Source organism: Petaurus breviceps, unplaced genomic scaffold (assembly GCF_028583685.1).
Source record: "Petaurus breviceps papuanus isolate PSGF00001 unplaced genomic scaffold, PetGlider_PUasm1.0 90897, whole genome shotgun sequence".
Lineage (NCBI taxonomy): Eukaryota > Metazoa > Chordata > Mammalia > Diprotodontia > Petauridae > Petaurus > Petaurus breviceps.
Window position 1 is genome coordinate 13,438,388 of NW_027187374.1, and position 16,342 is coordinate 13,454,729.

Below are 16,342 nucleotides of genomic sequence, written 5' to 3' on the forward strand. Positions count from 1 at the left end.
AGATTGCTCTTACATGACAACCATCTGCTTTTCTTAGCATAATCACTGGGTAGAAATTTATATTAGCAGTTCAATTTAGGTTAAATATTTTAGGTATCAATTTGAAAATTGCTTCCCAAGCATTAAATAATTGCTTTAGAAGAATAAAGCCTCTTTACTTTGTGTGAGACTCTTAATGAGGGGTCTACTCACCAATGGAGTCAAACAACATAGATTTTTGGACCACTTTGTAGTTTCCTTTCCTGACCCTCCTCTAATTTTTGCCTCTTAAGATAGCAAGAAAAAGTTTAGTTTTTGAGGTGTGTGTGCACATGCGCACACACACACACACACTTACATATAAACAGGCATGAAGGAATGAGGAAAATGAAGTACAAAAGAATTTGGTGACTTATTCAGTATTAGATAGCTAGTTAGTGGCAGATCTTGGACTAAAACCCAGACCTCTTCTTTTCCAAGTTACTGTATTTTTGAACATACTACCGTCACTCACTTAACAGGCTTTAAATAAAATGAATACCATGTGGCATATAAAAAATTATATTATAGTATTCTTATGCTAAAAAGTTCTATACTGACTTTGATACACATCAATGGATACCAAGACAGTCAAATATTTTCTTGAGTTTTATACATGATACATTTTTTTGAATAGGTTCTACCTTTTTCATTTAAAGTACTATACAGTTTGACATAAATATCAATCTGAGTGACTAAATTAACTTATACATATAAGTATAAGTTATACAAAGTATAAGACTTTAAAATGGCCAAACTTCAAAATTTACCGATGTCCTAACCAACCACATTGATCTAAATACTAAAATGCTTTAAGAAGCTTAACTGTCATTAATATTGGACTCATCCTACCCCTTACTGATGAAGGACGTAACCCCTCTATAACTGAGTAAAGTCTTTGAGAATTGTTGTAGCTAACACATTCATCATTCTGGGGGACATCCTGAGGATGAGCCTTTCCATACTTGTCTAGGCTGATTTTCAGACAACAAATACATGGTCCATTTCCAAGCTTTCTCTCAAAGCCTCTTTAGCCTGGCAGGACTTGCCTGAACTTATGCTCTCATACCAAAGCCTTCATCCCATAAAACACAGATAGGGATACCTTAGTAGAAAGTCCTAAGATACACATATATTTAAAAGTATAATTTCACTATTTTTTCTGGGCAAATAAGAATAAGAAAAGGTCAGTAATTAAAGTGAATTTTCATTTTTCATAGACTTTTATTTACCCATAACAATAGTACACTGTGAAGAAAACCTCATTGTTCTATTATTCTATCTGAATAAATGGTACATAGTTCCTCCAACATAAAACTGAAAACATTCCTATTTCTGAAATAAATGATGAAATTCATTACAACTGGAAAATTCAAGATCATATTTGAAAATTTAGTCTTCTAGTTTCCAAGAATTACCTAAGGTTAGGCAGAATAAAAGGCAAGAAGAATAAAAGCTTAGGTGAAAGTATGTTATACTGTTGCTATGGTTACATACCCATTAAATCAAAGAATTCATCTAAAGCATTATGCAGTGCTGGAAACTTCTCTCTATTTTCTTCTAATAGCCATATCATATAGCGAGCTTCCTTCAGTGATCCTGGATTACTGAAAAATTCAACTATCCTTCTCTCTTCACAATTGGTGATTATGTGGTCTAGTTTATGACCATATTTCTCACCCCAGAGAACAGTTACGAGTTTAAAATCAAGCTTTTTAATAGAATCACCATGGCGTGAAAAAAACATTCTTGTAGCATCCAAACCTGAAATAAAAAAAAAAAATCCTTGATCAAAGCAAAATAGAAATGAATAATGTAAATAGTATTTTAAGAGAAAGTATTTAAAATTTGTTGTTCAGTCATTTCAGTCATGTCCTACTCTTGGTGACCCCATTTTTGGAGTTTCCATGGCAGATACTGAAGTGATTTTTTCATTTCCTTCTCCAGTTCATTTTACAGATGAGGAAACTGAGGCAAGCAGGGTTAAGTGACTTGCCCAGGTTCATACAACTAATAAGTGTCTACGGCCAGATGTGAACTGAGAAAGTTCAGTCTTTTTTTTTTTGCTTTTTGAAGGGCAGTTGGGGTTAAGCGACTTGCCCAAGGTCACATGGCTAGTTTTTGTGCTAAGTGTCTGAAGTAGAATTTGAACTCATGTCCTCTTGACTCCGGGGCCGGTGCTCTATTCACTGAACCACCTAACCGCCCCAAGTTAAGTCTTCTTAATTCTAGGCCTGGCACTCTATCCACTATGTTACCTACCTGCCCCAACAATAACAAAAAATAAAATTTTAAAAGAAAGTATTTAAAATACTTAGTACAAATTTTTAAAAGTATTTCAAATGTATTATTTGCCTAATTTACCAACTAATTGGTTGGGTTATGATAATTTTTATCCAGTCATTAAAGCAAGTAGCTTAGGACCACAGTCTAGTTTTAGTTGCTATCCCAAAGTACTGAAATTTAAGTATTTCATACCTTAACTGTATACCAATGTTAAATGAATTTTGTGGAATTCAAATAGTATAAACTAATAAGATTTTACTGTACTTTTATAATATATAGTACAGGACATTGTCAGTGAAATCAGAAAGACAGAGTTTGGCAACATAGAGCCAACATACTAAAGATGGCATTCTGGTCAACTTCTACTAGTTCCCTGCTACTTTCAAGATTAAAAATTCTCTCCCCATCAATGGCTCAAGCTAGTCACCATATACCACCCAGTCAACAAATCAAGACAGTAGTCAGCAGCTTGGCATACCAAACAATCAATAAGTACTGATTAAACAATTATTATGTTCAGGGCTTGATATAAATTTAAAAAAAATTAAGTGAACCCTACTTTCAAAGAAATTATATTCTATTGGGGGAGATAACAGGTACATATTTAAGAATACAGAGAATAAATACAAAGCACTAGCAGTATAGGCTGTAGTAAGGGAAGGAGAGGAGGCTCAAGAAAGCCTTCAGAGAAAGGTGATAGATTTTTTTATCTAAAACATGCCTTCCTTTTCTACTCAGGTGGTTATACTGAATGACTACACTTGACTGGGCACTGGGTGGCAGAGTCAGCCTTTAGCCTCTGTTTGCTTCAATTTCCTCATCTGTAAAAATAGGTAGAACCTAAGCTGTCAGGGTTGTTCTAAGCATCAAATGAGACAATATTTGTAAAGCACTTCGCAAACTTTAAAAGCGCTATATAAATACTAGCTATTATTTTCATAGCTATAGCTACAAGGAGTCTAAAAGATTCACTAGATGGCTAAAGGGACCCATGATACCAAAAAGGTTAAGAAATGCTAACATCATCTCCCCTTATGTTCTACGGTAACCACATGGGTATTTTTCATTTATTCACGATCAGAATTTACTTTTGAGATAATTCGAGCCCTTTTAAAAATCCTCTTTTTTGCCAGTTTTAGCAACTGACCTGACTATAAAGCTGTACCTATTTTTGATCATTTAAAAGTTTATCAGCAAGTTTAAAAAAATCCATAAAACACAATAATAAACTTACAGTTAAAAAAGGGCATTGGAGATCATACAGTTCTACTCCCTCAGATGTTCTGTAGATGATGAAGTCAAGTCTTAAACATGTTAGGTGACTAGCTTAAGGTCACATAACTTGTAAAGACACATCTGGGATTCAAGGTGAGGGCCTCAAGCTCTGAATACCATGCTCTTTCCATTGTACCATGTCATCTCCCTACAGTATAATTTTCTCCTAAGGCTATTACAGCTCTTCATTTAGAAACTTCTATACATTATAATTGGCAAAGAGAATTAAAAAAAATAAAATATCAGACTGATCATTCAATATACGAAATTAAGTTTCTCTAGAAGGAAGTGACATACCTAAACTATTGAGTTTCTGGATCCAGTCACGTAGTTTGGGATTTATTTCTTCGAACTCACTTAATACATGTAGAAAAATTCTTGTGTTTACTCTGTTGTTCTTCCGTATCAAATGGTCAATGAGACGCTCCATTGTTTCAGCTAGAAAACTGCTATCCAAAAAAGCATCTGAATAATCCTCTGTGTTTATTACCTTCCAAGAATGCAATTCTCTGAGAAGTTTGGAAGCGTCCTGAATGCCAGATTTAATTTGATCAGCATTTTGTTTTATACACTGCAAAATCCTATCATCAGGAAACTGGCAACTTTGTACAAATCCTAAAATAGAATTAGCATATACAGCAGGATTAGTCAAATGGAATAATGAGATCAATCATTAAAAGAAGTGAGAAAGACCAAATAGAGCACCACATTATGTAATATGTTGTATGTGTATACATAACAGTTTTTCTTTTAGCATATTTTTAATTGAACAGATTTAGGGTTGAAAGAAACCTTAGAGATCATTTAGTTCAATGTTCCCTTAGGTCACAAATATTTTCAAATACATATCTCTTTCTTTCTGTATTGTTGGCTTCATTTTATATATCACTTAATAAACTACTATAAATATTAGGTGGAAAAAATAAACTTTTAAATATAGAACAATTAAGTCAAATGGGAATAAGTATTGAAAGTACTGTAGTTGCAAAATCAGAGCCACTGGCAGAAAATTTTTATCAAAATAAAAGTGACAGACAAAAAAGGTAATTTAGAACTTCATTTTGAATGAATTTGTTTTTACTAGTTGTATTTTTACATAAAAAGGCCATAAATTTTAAACTTAAAAAAGTCTTTATGGACACTTCACCATATTATCAAAAATATCAGCTTATAAATAAGCGATGAGAAAAAATTACCTAAGTGAATTCTGAGGTGCAGAATATTTCCATTTTAAAAAACAAATCTCAATTTACTCTTCAGGCTGTGCACCAGAGCAAGAGGATGCCATTCTAATGGGTATCAATATACATACTTGATAAATGTAACAATAAACGGATATCTGATGACTAGCTAATGCTGAACATGGCAAAATCACTAAGACACTTATTTTTTCCTTTCTTGAAAAATAAGGTCAACTATGAAATAACAAAGTTCAGAAAACAATATTTGCCAAAGTAAAGTTATCATGGTATATAGGATATTTTATCTTTAAAATGTGAGACAAGAACCTTCAACATAGGGTAGATATGTTTAACGGAGAGACTATCTATTTGAATTACCCTGATTTTTTCTAAACTAAAGCTTTCTTTCTTCTGCAGTACTTCTTAACAAATGTTCTTTAATGGCTTGCTTGTGGAGATGTGAAACTAGAATAACCAGTCAATCAATATGTATCAATCCTCTACTAAGTGATAAGAAGTGGGGACACAAAAAGAAACAAAAGACAGTCAAGTCCCTGCCCTCAAGGAGTTCACAATCTAATGAGGGAAACAAACAAACAACAAGAAAACAATTATGTACAAACGATATACACAGGATAGACTGGAAAAGAATAAGAGAGGGAAGGCACTAGAATTAAGATGGACCAGAAAAGGCCTCTTGAAGAAGATGGAATTTACACTGGAACTTAAAAACATGCTAGGGAAGCTAGGAAGCAGAGATGGAGAGAGCATTCCAGGCACAGGGGGCAGTCAGAAAAAGTGCCCAAAGATAAAAGATGGGGTATCTTGTTAATGGAACAAGTAGTAGGGAATAAAAGTTAAGAAGACTGGAAAGTTAGGAGGGGGCTAGGTTATGATGGGCTCTGAATTCCAAAAAGAGAATTCTGCATTTGATCCTGAAGCAATAGGGAGACATTGAAGTTTTAATGATTAGAGGAGTAATATAGATGAACCTACACTTTAGGAAAATAACTTGGCAGCAAAATGAAATATGAAATGAGAAGGAGGACAGACTTCAGACAAGCAAACCTATCAGTAGGCTATTATAATAGTTCCTGAAACAAAGCACCTTAAAAAAGCTTCTTGATTGGTTAGGATATGTTCATAGTGATCACTTGTCTAAAGTCTGAACTAGAAACCAATATAATTACCAAAGACATGCCTAATTACACAAGACTCTGATATGTAAATATATTATTCTAACAAATGCCATAAACTTCTGCATACCTTTATGGTCACCATGCTTAGATGAGCTACTTTCTCTGCTATTTTCTTCCATTCTCTCTTTTGCTAATTTTCTTGCTTCTTTTTTTTGAAGTTTTCTTTTTACTTTTCTTTCTTCTTTAACTTTTAACTTCTCTAGGCTAATAAACATGACAAATTAATGAAAATTAATTGATGCATAAACAGTAGGTATATATATATATATATCTAGGATGATCCTCTTGAAGTTTTAATTCTTAAGAAAATTATCAAAAGCTCTTTCTTAAACATTTTTTAAATGCAGAAAAGATACTTTAAAATAGCATAATCTGGAAGACTGAATTTAACAATTATATTCTAATACTAGTGTCTTATCTACTGATAATTCAGTCAGAATTCTTACCTAGAACATTTCTGCTTCATGACAGGTCTTGGTGGATCCCTTTCTTTTGTGACTCTATGTTCAAACTTTAAATAAAGGAAAGAAAATATCTAAAATTTAATTCACATTTCCATATAGTTATTTAAACATCAAAAAATCTATCAGAAAACATTAAGTACTTCAGAAGTTCACAAAATAAATAATGAAAAGCTCATAATGATTAATTAGTGAAAAACACTGAAAAGTTAAATGAAGGTGCATCATAATCAATTAACTGTAAAGATAAAAATAAAAGAATAGCCTACCAACTACTTAAGTTATGAGTAAGCAGCAAGTTTCTAAGGATAAATTCTAGTTTAGGGACATTATTCCTGCTAAAATTATCTTCTAAAGAGAATAAAGTTGAAGTGCTACTTTTCCATTCTTAAGAACAACATGATTATGAAAACAAAATTGACAATAATAAAATATAAACAGAAAAAAGCCTTTTCCCCTCTATAATAATGAAAAATGCACAAAATGAAAACACCCCACATTCTTTAACAGGTATCATTCATAACAAAGAGATAAAGGCTTAAGTTTTTAAAAGACCAAAAATTTTTTATGTCTCCCCAAGAACCTTCTTCTCTTACAGGACATCAGAAAGCTATCCTAGGTTTTCAGTCATCAGAATCTTTTCTAAACTAAGGTTTAGAAGGTTCCACCAATGTCTTCACTTTTACCAGTGAACTAGAGAGTAAACTTAGTAAAACCAAAGCATTTGATAAAATAGTATAGCAATAAAATAACAACAGCATAAACTTAGAGTGCACTTTCACAAATAAACACATTTTTTTTTTAAGCAATCGGGGTTAAGTAACTTGCTCAAGGTTACACGGCCAGTTATTTCTGGGTGTGGTGCTAAGTATCTGAGCCCGGATTTGATCCCTAGGTCATCCTGACACTGGGGCCAGTGCTCTTACTCGCTGTGCTACCTGGCCGCCCCATAAACACACTTTCAGTGGGAAGAGTGGGCTTGCCTAAGGAACATGCTTGGGTACACATGACCAGGGCACACATACAGAAGACTAAGGGGATAAGTATTTGCATAGCACCTACTACCTGCTAGGCACTGTGCTGAGAGCTTTCACAAATATTATCTCATTTAATCCTCACAACAATCCTGTGGGGTAGATGTTATTATTATGCTCACTTTGTAGTCAAAGAAAATGAGTGATTTGCCTAGAGTCACACAGTTAGGAAGTGCCTAAGGTTGGATCTGAACTCAGGTCTTGCTGACTCTAGCCCCAGTGCTCTACTTAGCCACCTCAACTCCTGCCTCTGCTGCTGCAGAACTCCTGGAATCTCCTGACTTGATATCATCAAGTTAACTCATTATAAGTCCTGCTCTGCTTCTCCCCTGCCTGTTGGTGGACATCACGTCTCTCCTCCAGGTCATCATCAGGGTCACTTAATGCCCTGTCCAGAATTCACTAGGAATGCTGTGGTTAGTGAGCTTTTCTCCTGTAGGGGAGGACTACAACCCTTTCAGCCTCCAACTGTATCCTGACTGTACTCATGAGATGAGGCATATTATGTTCTCTGTTCAGTAGGGGTTTGTGCTGGGGAAGACTACAGCTCTCCTCAGTTCTTTTAGCCAGTGGCTATGAAACTCTTTCCCCTTTAGTTCAGTTGCTCAAAGAAGATAACAAATGCCCAGGTTGAAATCATTACTATCTCCTCTGAGCTCCTCATTTCCACTCTTACTGTCATAAATTTATTTTAGTTCTTCATGTCTTATCATATCATAACTGAGAAAACTATTCTCAGAACTCTATTTCCTTAAATAAACAAAAAAAGCTGAATGAAATTGTTGTGAAAAAACTCTTCCAATATGTTCCTTTGTTCCATGCAAGTTACAAAGGCTTGATTAGGCAGGAAAGGCTGGTGATTTCTCCCTCCACCACTCCCAGCAACAAATCATAATCTATTCTCTCTGCACAGCAGAGAAGCAAGTAGTTAAAAGAACAGATCAAAGAGTGGAAATGATTCTGACCTGGCCACCTGCTATATTCTGTAAATGGCCTGGGTAAAAGGAATCATCTCTCAGGCACTGGCTGAGCTTCATAATCATGGTCTGAGGCCTAACTGAGGAGAGCTAGGGCACTCCCCTGTAGAACAGATGCTGCCCACCACAGTGCCCTTTGGAGGACAGTGCAGAGAACAGCAGGAAGTTCTGAATATTGCACCTCAGTGTAAGACTGTATTACTTTGATTCAGCTGAGGTCCAGTGGGAGACAAAGTGAGGGCTGGTTCAAAGGCAGAGCTTTATTAACTACAGCATTACTGGGGATGGTAAAAATGTCTGGAAAAGCTACAATCTTGAAGATCTGCTAAAGCAATGAAATCTGTTGAGGAAGAGCAAACCCGAAGCTTGGTGTGGAGCATCTGAGAAGTGATGCCTGATCAGGAGCAAGTCTCACCAAAGACAATAGCAGCTCTGCAGAAGTGGAGGCATGAAGGGCCCCTCAGTGTGTGTGCCCTGGTCACAAGAAGGTCCTGTGCATATCTTCTCTTCTCATTGACGGTGTCTATGCTGGGAAAACAGGCTCAAAGAGGGGAGGAATTCTCTAGTGTTATTTTTTTATCATGCTATTTCATTAAATACCACTGCTTTGAAATAAGTGTATTTTTTCCTAGTCTTCAAAGTATAAACTGAGGTAATTTGGGGGTGGGGGTGGTTCACAAGCAAGTGAGTCACAAGGGCTACATGTAAATATTACCAATTTACTCATATCCTGCTTTCAGAAGATACTTACTTCACATTTAATATGACCAGTTGCACCAAAGATAACAATCTTAGAAATAATACCTCTGCAGTCAGGAGTAAGACATGTTCCTTGGAGAAAATCCTGTATAATGGAAATAGGAAATATAACATCAAACTGAAATGAAGTTAAATTAGATCTTTTGAACTAAAAATAGAACATAAAAGTATGACAAGAAACTTTAAGGAAGACTACTTAAGAAAATACAGAATACTAAAAATGGCATGTATTGTTTATTTCCTGTTTTATAGAACTTATGTTTAAAAGTACATGACAAAATATGGCTAATACACTGTGGGAAGTTTTCTTATATAGGTTTCAAGAGGCTGAATCTTGGAATAACTAAGTTTGACTATTAAGACGCAGGTGCCACACTGTGTCAGTATTTCAGGGAAGTAAGCAGCCTCTATTTTGACAGGCATAATGAGAAGTGAACTCAATTCCAATTCTGAACTGAATAATAAAACTTACATATTTCTCCAGAAACAGCTATAACAAATACTCTGAAATAAAAGAATTCTCCTAAAGGAAGCCAAGTTTATATTAATTATTCTTACACACTTGAATCAAATCCAAACAGATTAGTTTTACTTATCAAAACATCTTGTTACAAATCCTGAATAACATGAACATAACTGTTTATTCTCTTTTTTAAAAAATGGAAAAACTGAATATTTTAATTACTACATATGGCCCTCTAGCAGATGTCTTAACTATGTTTAATCTGAAATTTATTTTTTTAAAAGAGTCTAACATTTTTCATATAAACAAGGTGGTGATTTATGTGAACTAATACAAAGTGAAGTAAGATAAACCAGAATTAAGAATTTACACAATGACCATAATACAAAGGAAACACCACTGAGAAATATCAGAATTCTGATCAATACAGTAACCAATTATCAGGTAGGGGACTGAAAGATTCCTTTTTTCCTGTTAGGAGACAGGCAATGGATCACAAGTATAGCATAAAGCATTAATAATATGTTCATTTGTTTTGGAAATTGATAGCAAAATATCTTTTAAAATATCAGTAATGATTTTTTTTAACTTAAACTCATTTTTTGATAAAGTTAAATTTGAAATGTTACTGCAACATCCTGATGAAGCTGTCTTGGGGAAAGTAGGAAATGTGGACCTGGCACTCAAAACAGGGATCGCAGATGGAGGTATAGATCTAGTCATTGAAGTAGACCTAGAAAAAGAAGAGTCCCAAAGAGAAAATCTTGGGGAAAATTCCCTGAATGAATACGTGATTAAATTAGAGAAAAGGGAGCTCAACGAATTGGGCATACAATTAAAAAACCTAGAAAAAGAACAAATTCAAAATCCCCAATTAAATACTAAACTAGAAATACTGAAGACTAAAGGAGAGATTAATAAAATCGAAATTAGGAAAATTATTGAACTAATAAATAAAACCAAGAGCTGGTTTTATGAAAAAACCAACAAACTTGATAGACCCTTAGTCAATATGATAAAAAAAAAATTAAGAAGAAAACCAAATTATGAATATCAAAAATGAAAAGGGTGAATCTACCTCCAATGAAGAGGAAATCAAAACAATAATTAGGAATTATTTTTCCTAATTGTATGCACATAAATTTGACAACCTTAGGGAAATGGATGAATATTTAGAAACATACAAGTTGCCCAGATTAACTGAAGAGGAAGTAAATTACTTAAATAATCCCATCTCAGAAAAAGAAATTGAACAAGCCATCAGTCACCTCCCTAGGAAAAAATCTCCAGGGCCAGATGGATTCACTAGTGAATGCTATCAAACATTTAAAGAACAATTGATTCTAATACTCTACAAACTATTTGGGAAAATTAGTGAAGAAGGAGTCCTACCAAATTCTTTTTATGACACAAATATGGTACTGATACCTAAATCAGGAAGAGATAAAACAGAGAAAGAAAATTATAGACCAATCTCCCTCATGAATATAGATGCAAAAATTCTAAATAATATACTAGAAAAAAGACTACAGCAATTTATCTCAAGAATAATACACTTTGATCAGGTAGGATTTATTCCAGGAATGCAAGGATGGTTTAATATTAGGAAAACCATCAGTATAATTGAGCATATCAACAATAAAACTAGCAGAAACCACATGATCATCTCAATAGATGCAGAAAAGGCTTTTGACAAAATACAACATCCATTCCTATTAAAAACATTAGAAAGTATAGGAATAAATGGAGCCTTCCTTAAAATAATAGGTAGCATCTATTTAAAGCCATCAGCAAATATTATACGTAATGGGGAGAATCTAGAAGCATTTCCCATAAGATCAGGGGTGAAACAAGGGTATCCACTATCACCCCTCTTATTCAATCTGGTACTAGAAATGTTAGCAGTAGCAATTAGAGAAGAAAAAGAAATCAAAGCAATCAAGTTAGGCAAAGAAGAGACCAAGCTATCACTCTTCGCAGATGATATGATGATATACTTAGAGAATCCTAGAGAATCAAGTAAAAAACTGCTTGAGACAATAAATAAATCTGGCAAAGTTGCAGGATATAAAATAAACCCACATAAATCCTCGGCATTCCTATATATTTCCAATGAAATTCAACAGCAAGAAGTAGAAAGAGAAATCCCATTTAAAGTTACTGTAGACATTATAAAATATTTTGGAATCTACCTGCCAAAACAAACCCAGGACCTGTATGATTATAACTACAAAACACTTTTCACACAAATAAAGTCAGATCTAACTAATTGGAAAAATATCAATTGCTCATGGCTGGGTCGAGCTAATATAATAAAAATGACAATTTTACCTAAATTAAATTATATATTTAGTGCCATACCAATTAATTTACCAAAAAACTACATTATAGAGTTAGAAAAAATAGTAACAAAATTCATCTGGAAGAATAAATGGTGCAGAATATCAAGGGAATTAATGCAAAGAAATGCTAGGGAAGGTGGACTAGCTTTACCAGATTTCAATCTGTACTATAAAGCAGCAGTCATCAAAACTACTTGGTACTGGCTGAGGAATAGAGGAGTGGATCAATGGAATAGATCAGGCACACGAGATTCAGAAGTCAACGACTACAGTAATGTATTGTTTGATAAACCTCCAGACCCTGGTTTTTGGGATAAGAACTCACTATTTGACAAAAACTGCTGGGAAAACTGGAATATAGTATGGCAGAAACTGGACATAGACCATTATCTAACACCATATACCAAAATCAAGTCTAAATGGGTTCATGATCTAGGTATAAAGGTTGATACTCTAAGCAGTCTGCTAAAACAAGGAATAGTTTACCTATCAGACCTGTGGAAAGGGAATGACTTTATGACTAAACAGGAATTAGAGAACATTATAAAATGTAAAATGGATAATTTTGACTACATGAAATTGAAAAGCTTCTGTACAAACAAAGCCAATGTAACCAAGATTAAGAGGGAGGTGGGAAATTGGGAAAGAATCTTTACAACCTATGTCTCTGACAAAGGACTCATCTCTAAAATATACAGAGAAGTGAGTCAAATGTATAAGAATACAAGTCATTCCTTAATTGATAAATGGTCAAAGGATATGAACAGGCAGTTTTCAGAGAAAGAAATTAAAGCTATATATAAGCACATGAAGAAATGCTCTAATTCACTATTGATTAGAGAAATGCAAATCAAAACAACTCTGAGGTACCACATCTCACCAGTCAGATTGGCTAAGATGACAAAACAGGAAAACGACAAATGCTGGAGAGGATGTGGGCAAACTGGAACACTAATGCATTGTTGGTGGAGTTGTGAACTGATCCAGCCTTTCTGGAGAACAATCTGGAATTATGCCCAAAGGGCTATAAATACTTTCATACCCTTTGATCCAGCAATACCACTCCTAGGGTTATATCCCAAAGAGATCATAGAAATGGGAGAAAGACCCATATATACAAAAATGTTTATAGCAGCTCTTTTTGTGGTGGCAAAGAATTGGAAATTAAGGGGGTGCCCATCAATTGGGGAATGGCTGAACAAGTTGTGGTATATGCATGGAATATATATGGAATACTATTGCGCTATAAGAAACGGGGAGCAGGCAGTCTTCATATTTACTTGGAGAGGCTTAAAAGAACTGATGCTGAGTGAGAAGAGTAGAACCAGGAGAAATTTGTACACAATTACAGACACAACATACCGTGTTTCCCCGATAATAAGCCCTCCCCTTACTGTGTAAGATTCCTCTAAAATAAGCCCTCCCCCGAAAGTAAACCCTATTGAGATTGCTACTCTAATGAAGGTGATCTCCTGCGCTACATGCTACATTACGGTACCCTCTGTATGCACCGGCCCCCTCTCCCCCGGGGTGAAACGCATGCCGAGCTCCAAGCTACAGCAGTGAGCGCGTCATCCTGTTCTTCCCCAGTGATTTGCTTATTGAATAAAGGTACATTTTTTTGTTCACATTTACCTGTTTATTAAAATTGCTGTCAATGTTCATTAAAATAAGCCCTCCCCTGAAAATAAGCCCTCTGGTGTTTTTCTGTCCAAAAAAATTAATAAGACATTGTCTTATTATCAGGGAAACATGGGTATGTGTGATGACCTGGACTCTTCTCAGCAATGCAGGGATATAAGTCAATCCCAAAAGATGCATGATGGAGAGAAAAACGTGCATCCAGAGAAAGAACTAGAAAGAACTAAGTTTATATCCAGGTGGAAGCAAAATACCTGATCTTTTTCATTCTCTTATTTGATTTTATGTCCTCTTTACCATTTTTCATTCTAGCTGGTACAATCCGTCCTTATAACCTGACCAATGTATAATGTGAAAGTATTTACAGATCCTATACTTGACTATAAGCCGCCATGGGGGGGGGGGGGGGGGAAGGGAGAGGGACAAAATGTGAAATTCAAGGAATTGTGGAATTGAATCCTGTAAACTAAAAGGAAACAAACAAATTAATAAATTAAAGAATTAAAAAAAAATAGACTAACTCAAATGGCAAAAGAGGCTCAAAAAGGCAAGGAGGAGGAGAATGCCTTAAAAAGCCAAATTTGCCAGATGGAAAAAGAATCTTAAAAGCTCACTGAAGAGAATTATTCCTTCAGAATTAGATTGGAGCAAATGGAAGCTAGTGACTTTAAGAGAAATCAAGATATGATTAAACAGATCCAAACAAATAAAAGAAGAGAAGGCATTATGAAATATCTCATTGAAAAAACCAATGACCTGGAAAATAGATCCAGGAGAGAGAATTTAAAAATTATTGGAATATCTGAAAGCCATGATCAAAGAAAACCTAGAAATCATCCTCCGCGAAATTCTCAAAGGAAAACTGCCCTTATGTTTTAGAACCAGAGGGCAAAATAGAGGTTGAAAGAATCCACTGATCACCTTCTGAAAAAGATCCCAAAAAGAAAACTCCTAGGAATATTTATAGCCAGGTTCCGGAGTTCCCAGATCAAGGAGAAAATATTACAGGCAGCCAGGAAGAAACACTTTGAATATTGTAGAAACACAATCAGGATAACACACGATCTGGCAGCTTCTACACTGAGGGGTTGAAGGGCTTAGAATATGATATTCTGGGGGGCAAAGGAGCTGGGATTAAAAGCAAGAATCACCTACCCAGCAAAACTGAGTATCATGTTTCAGGGGTAAATATGGTCATTCAGTAGAACAGAGGACTTTCAAGCATTCTTGATGAAAAAACCAGAGCTGAATAGAAAATTTCACATTCAGATATGAGAAGCAAGAGAAGCTTGAGAAGGTAAACAGGGAAAAGAAATCATAAGGAACTTATCAAAGTTGAACTATTTATATTCCTACATGAAAAAACTATAATTGTAACTGATGAAACTTTTCTCAGTATGAAAATAGTTGAAGGGAATAGAAATATATATACACACACACACATATATATGTCTATACAGGAGGGTATATGGGCATATGAATACATACATGAACATGTGTATATATGTGTACAGGTATACATAGATAGAGGGCACAGGACCAATTCAATAGAAAGGGATGATACATAAAAGATGAAATTAAGAGGTGAGAGATGAACATAATGAGAAGAAATGGGGAGACATAATGGGGTAAACTATCTCATATATAAGAGGCAAGGGAAAATGGTTACAATGGAGGGAAAGAACAGGAAGGCAAAAAGGCAAAACCTTATTCTCATTGAATTTGGCTCAGCAAGGGAATGACATACACACTAAATAGAGTATCTTACCCTGCAGGAGAGTAGTGGGGAAGGGGATGAGAGAGGGAGGATGATGGAAGGGAGGACAGACTGGGTGGAGGGAAATAGGAAGCACCCACTTTTGAAAGGGGACAGGATCAAAGTAGAGAATAGAACAAGTGGGAGATGGGATAGGAGGGAGGGAAATATCGTCAGTCTTTTAAAATATATCTACTATGGTAATGTTTTCCATAGCTACATATATACAGCCTATACTGAACTGCTGATCTCCCCAGTAAGGGTGGGTGACAAGGGAGGAAGGGAATGAATCTGGAATTCAAAGTTTTAAAATCAAATGTTTAAAAATAAATAAACACAATTATTAATACTATTTTACATGTAATTGGGAAATAAGATATACAGGCATTGGGGCATAGAGATCCACCATATCCTACTGGAAATGTCAGAGGTAGTATGGGAGAAGATATGGGAGAGAGCAAACTGGAGGAGCGGATATCCTGTGGGACTGCTATTTTGGGGTGGTGGGTGGGGGAAAAACGAGGAGAAAATTTGTAAGTCAAAATCTGGAGGAAATGAATGATGTAAACCAGAAGTTAATAAAGCATTTGGAAAAAAAAAAAAGAGAGTGAGAAGAGAATGGGAAGTCAGCAAGGGAGGAGAGCCTGGAAAAGTATGTCAGAGACAGAGACATGAGAGAAATCAACAGTGTTATTACTAAGAGAAGGGCAGGCATGTTGTGACACATAAACTTATCTTTATTGGATTATGTGCTGAGGAGGTTACTAGCAAACTTAGGGGGAGAAGTTTTATTAGAAGTGTGAGAACAGAAGAGGCTTACGACAGTGAATGATGAGGAAGTGGAAACATCATACGTTAATAGTGGGTGTGTAAAGTTGTCTTTTACCACTAGAATCATACTGAGATAACCAAGTGTCAGTGTAAAAAAACTTCATTTTTCACTTTTTTTC

General features: G+C 35.1%; 1 protein-coding gene across 11 annotated transcripts in view; it reads right to left on the reverse strand.

The window, feature by feature from the left end:
- TTC3 (tetratricopeptide repeat domain 3) overlaps window positions 1-16,342 on the reverse strand; it is a 189,011-nt gene that overhangs the window by 68,644 nt on the left and 104,025 nt on the right. For all 11 annotated transcript variants that reach the window (XM_069075029.1, XM_069075031.1, XM_069075032.1 and 8 more), the window contains 5 exons: window positions 9,183-9,275; window positions 6,406-6,470; window positions 6,027-6,163; window positions 3,877-4,194; window positions 1,516-1,782 (listed from right to left, as the gene is read on the reverse strand). In XM_069075029.1, the coding sequence (XP_068931130.1) occupies window positions 1,516-1,782; window positions 3,877-4,194; window positions 6,027-6,163; window positions 6,406-6,470; window positions 9,183-9,275 (880 nt within the window). The remainder of the gene's footprint in view (window positions 1-1,515; window positions 1,783-3,876; window positions 4,195-6,026; window positions 6,164-6,405; window positions 6,471-9,182; window positions 9,276-16,342) is intronic.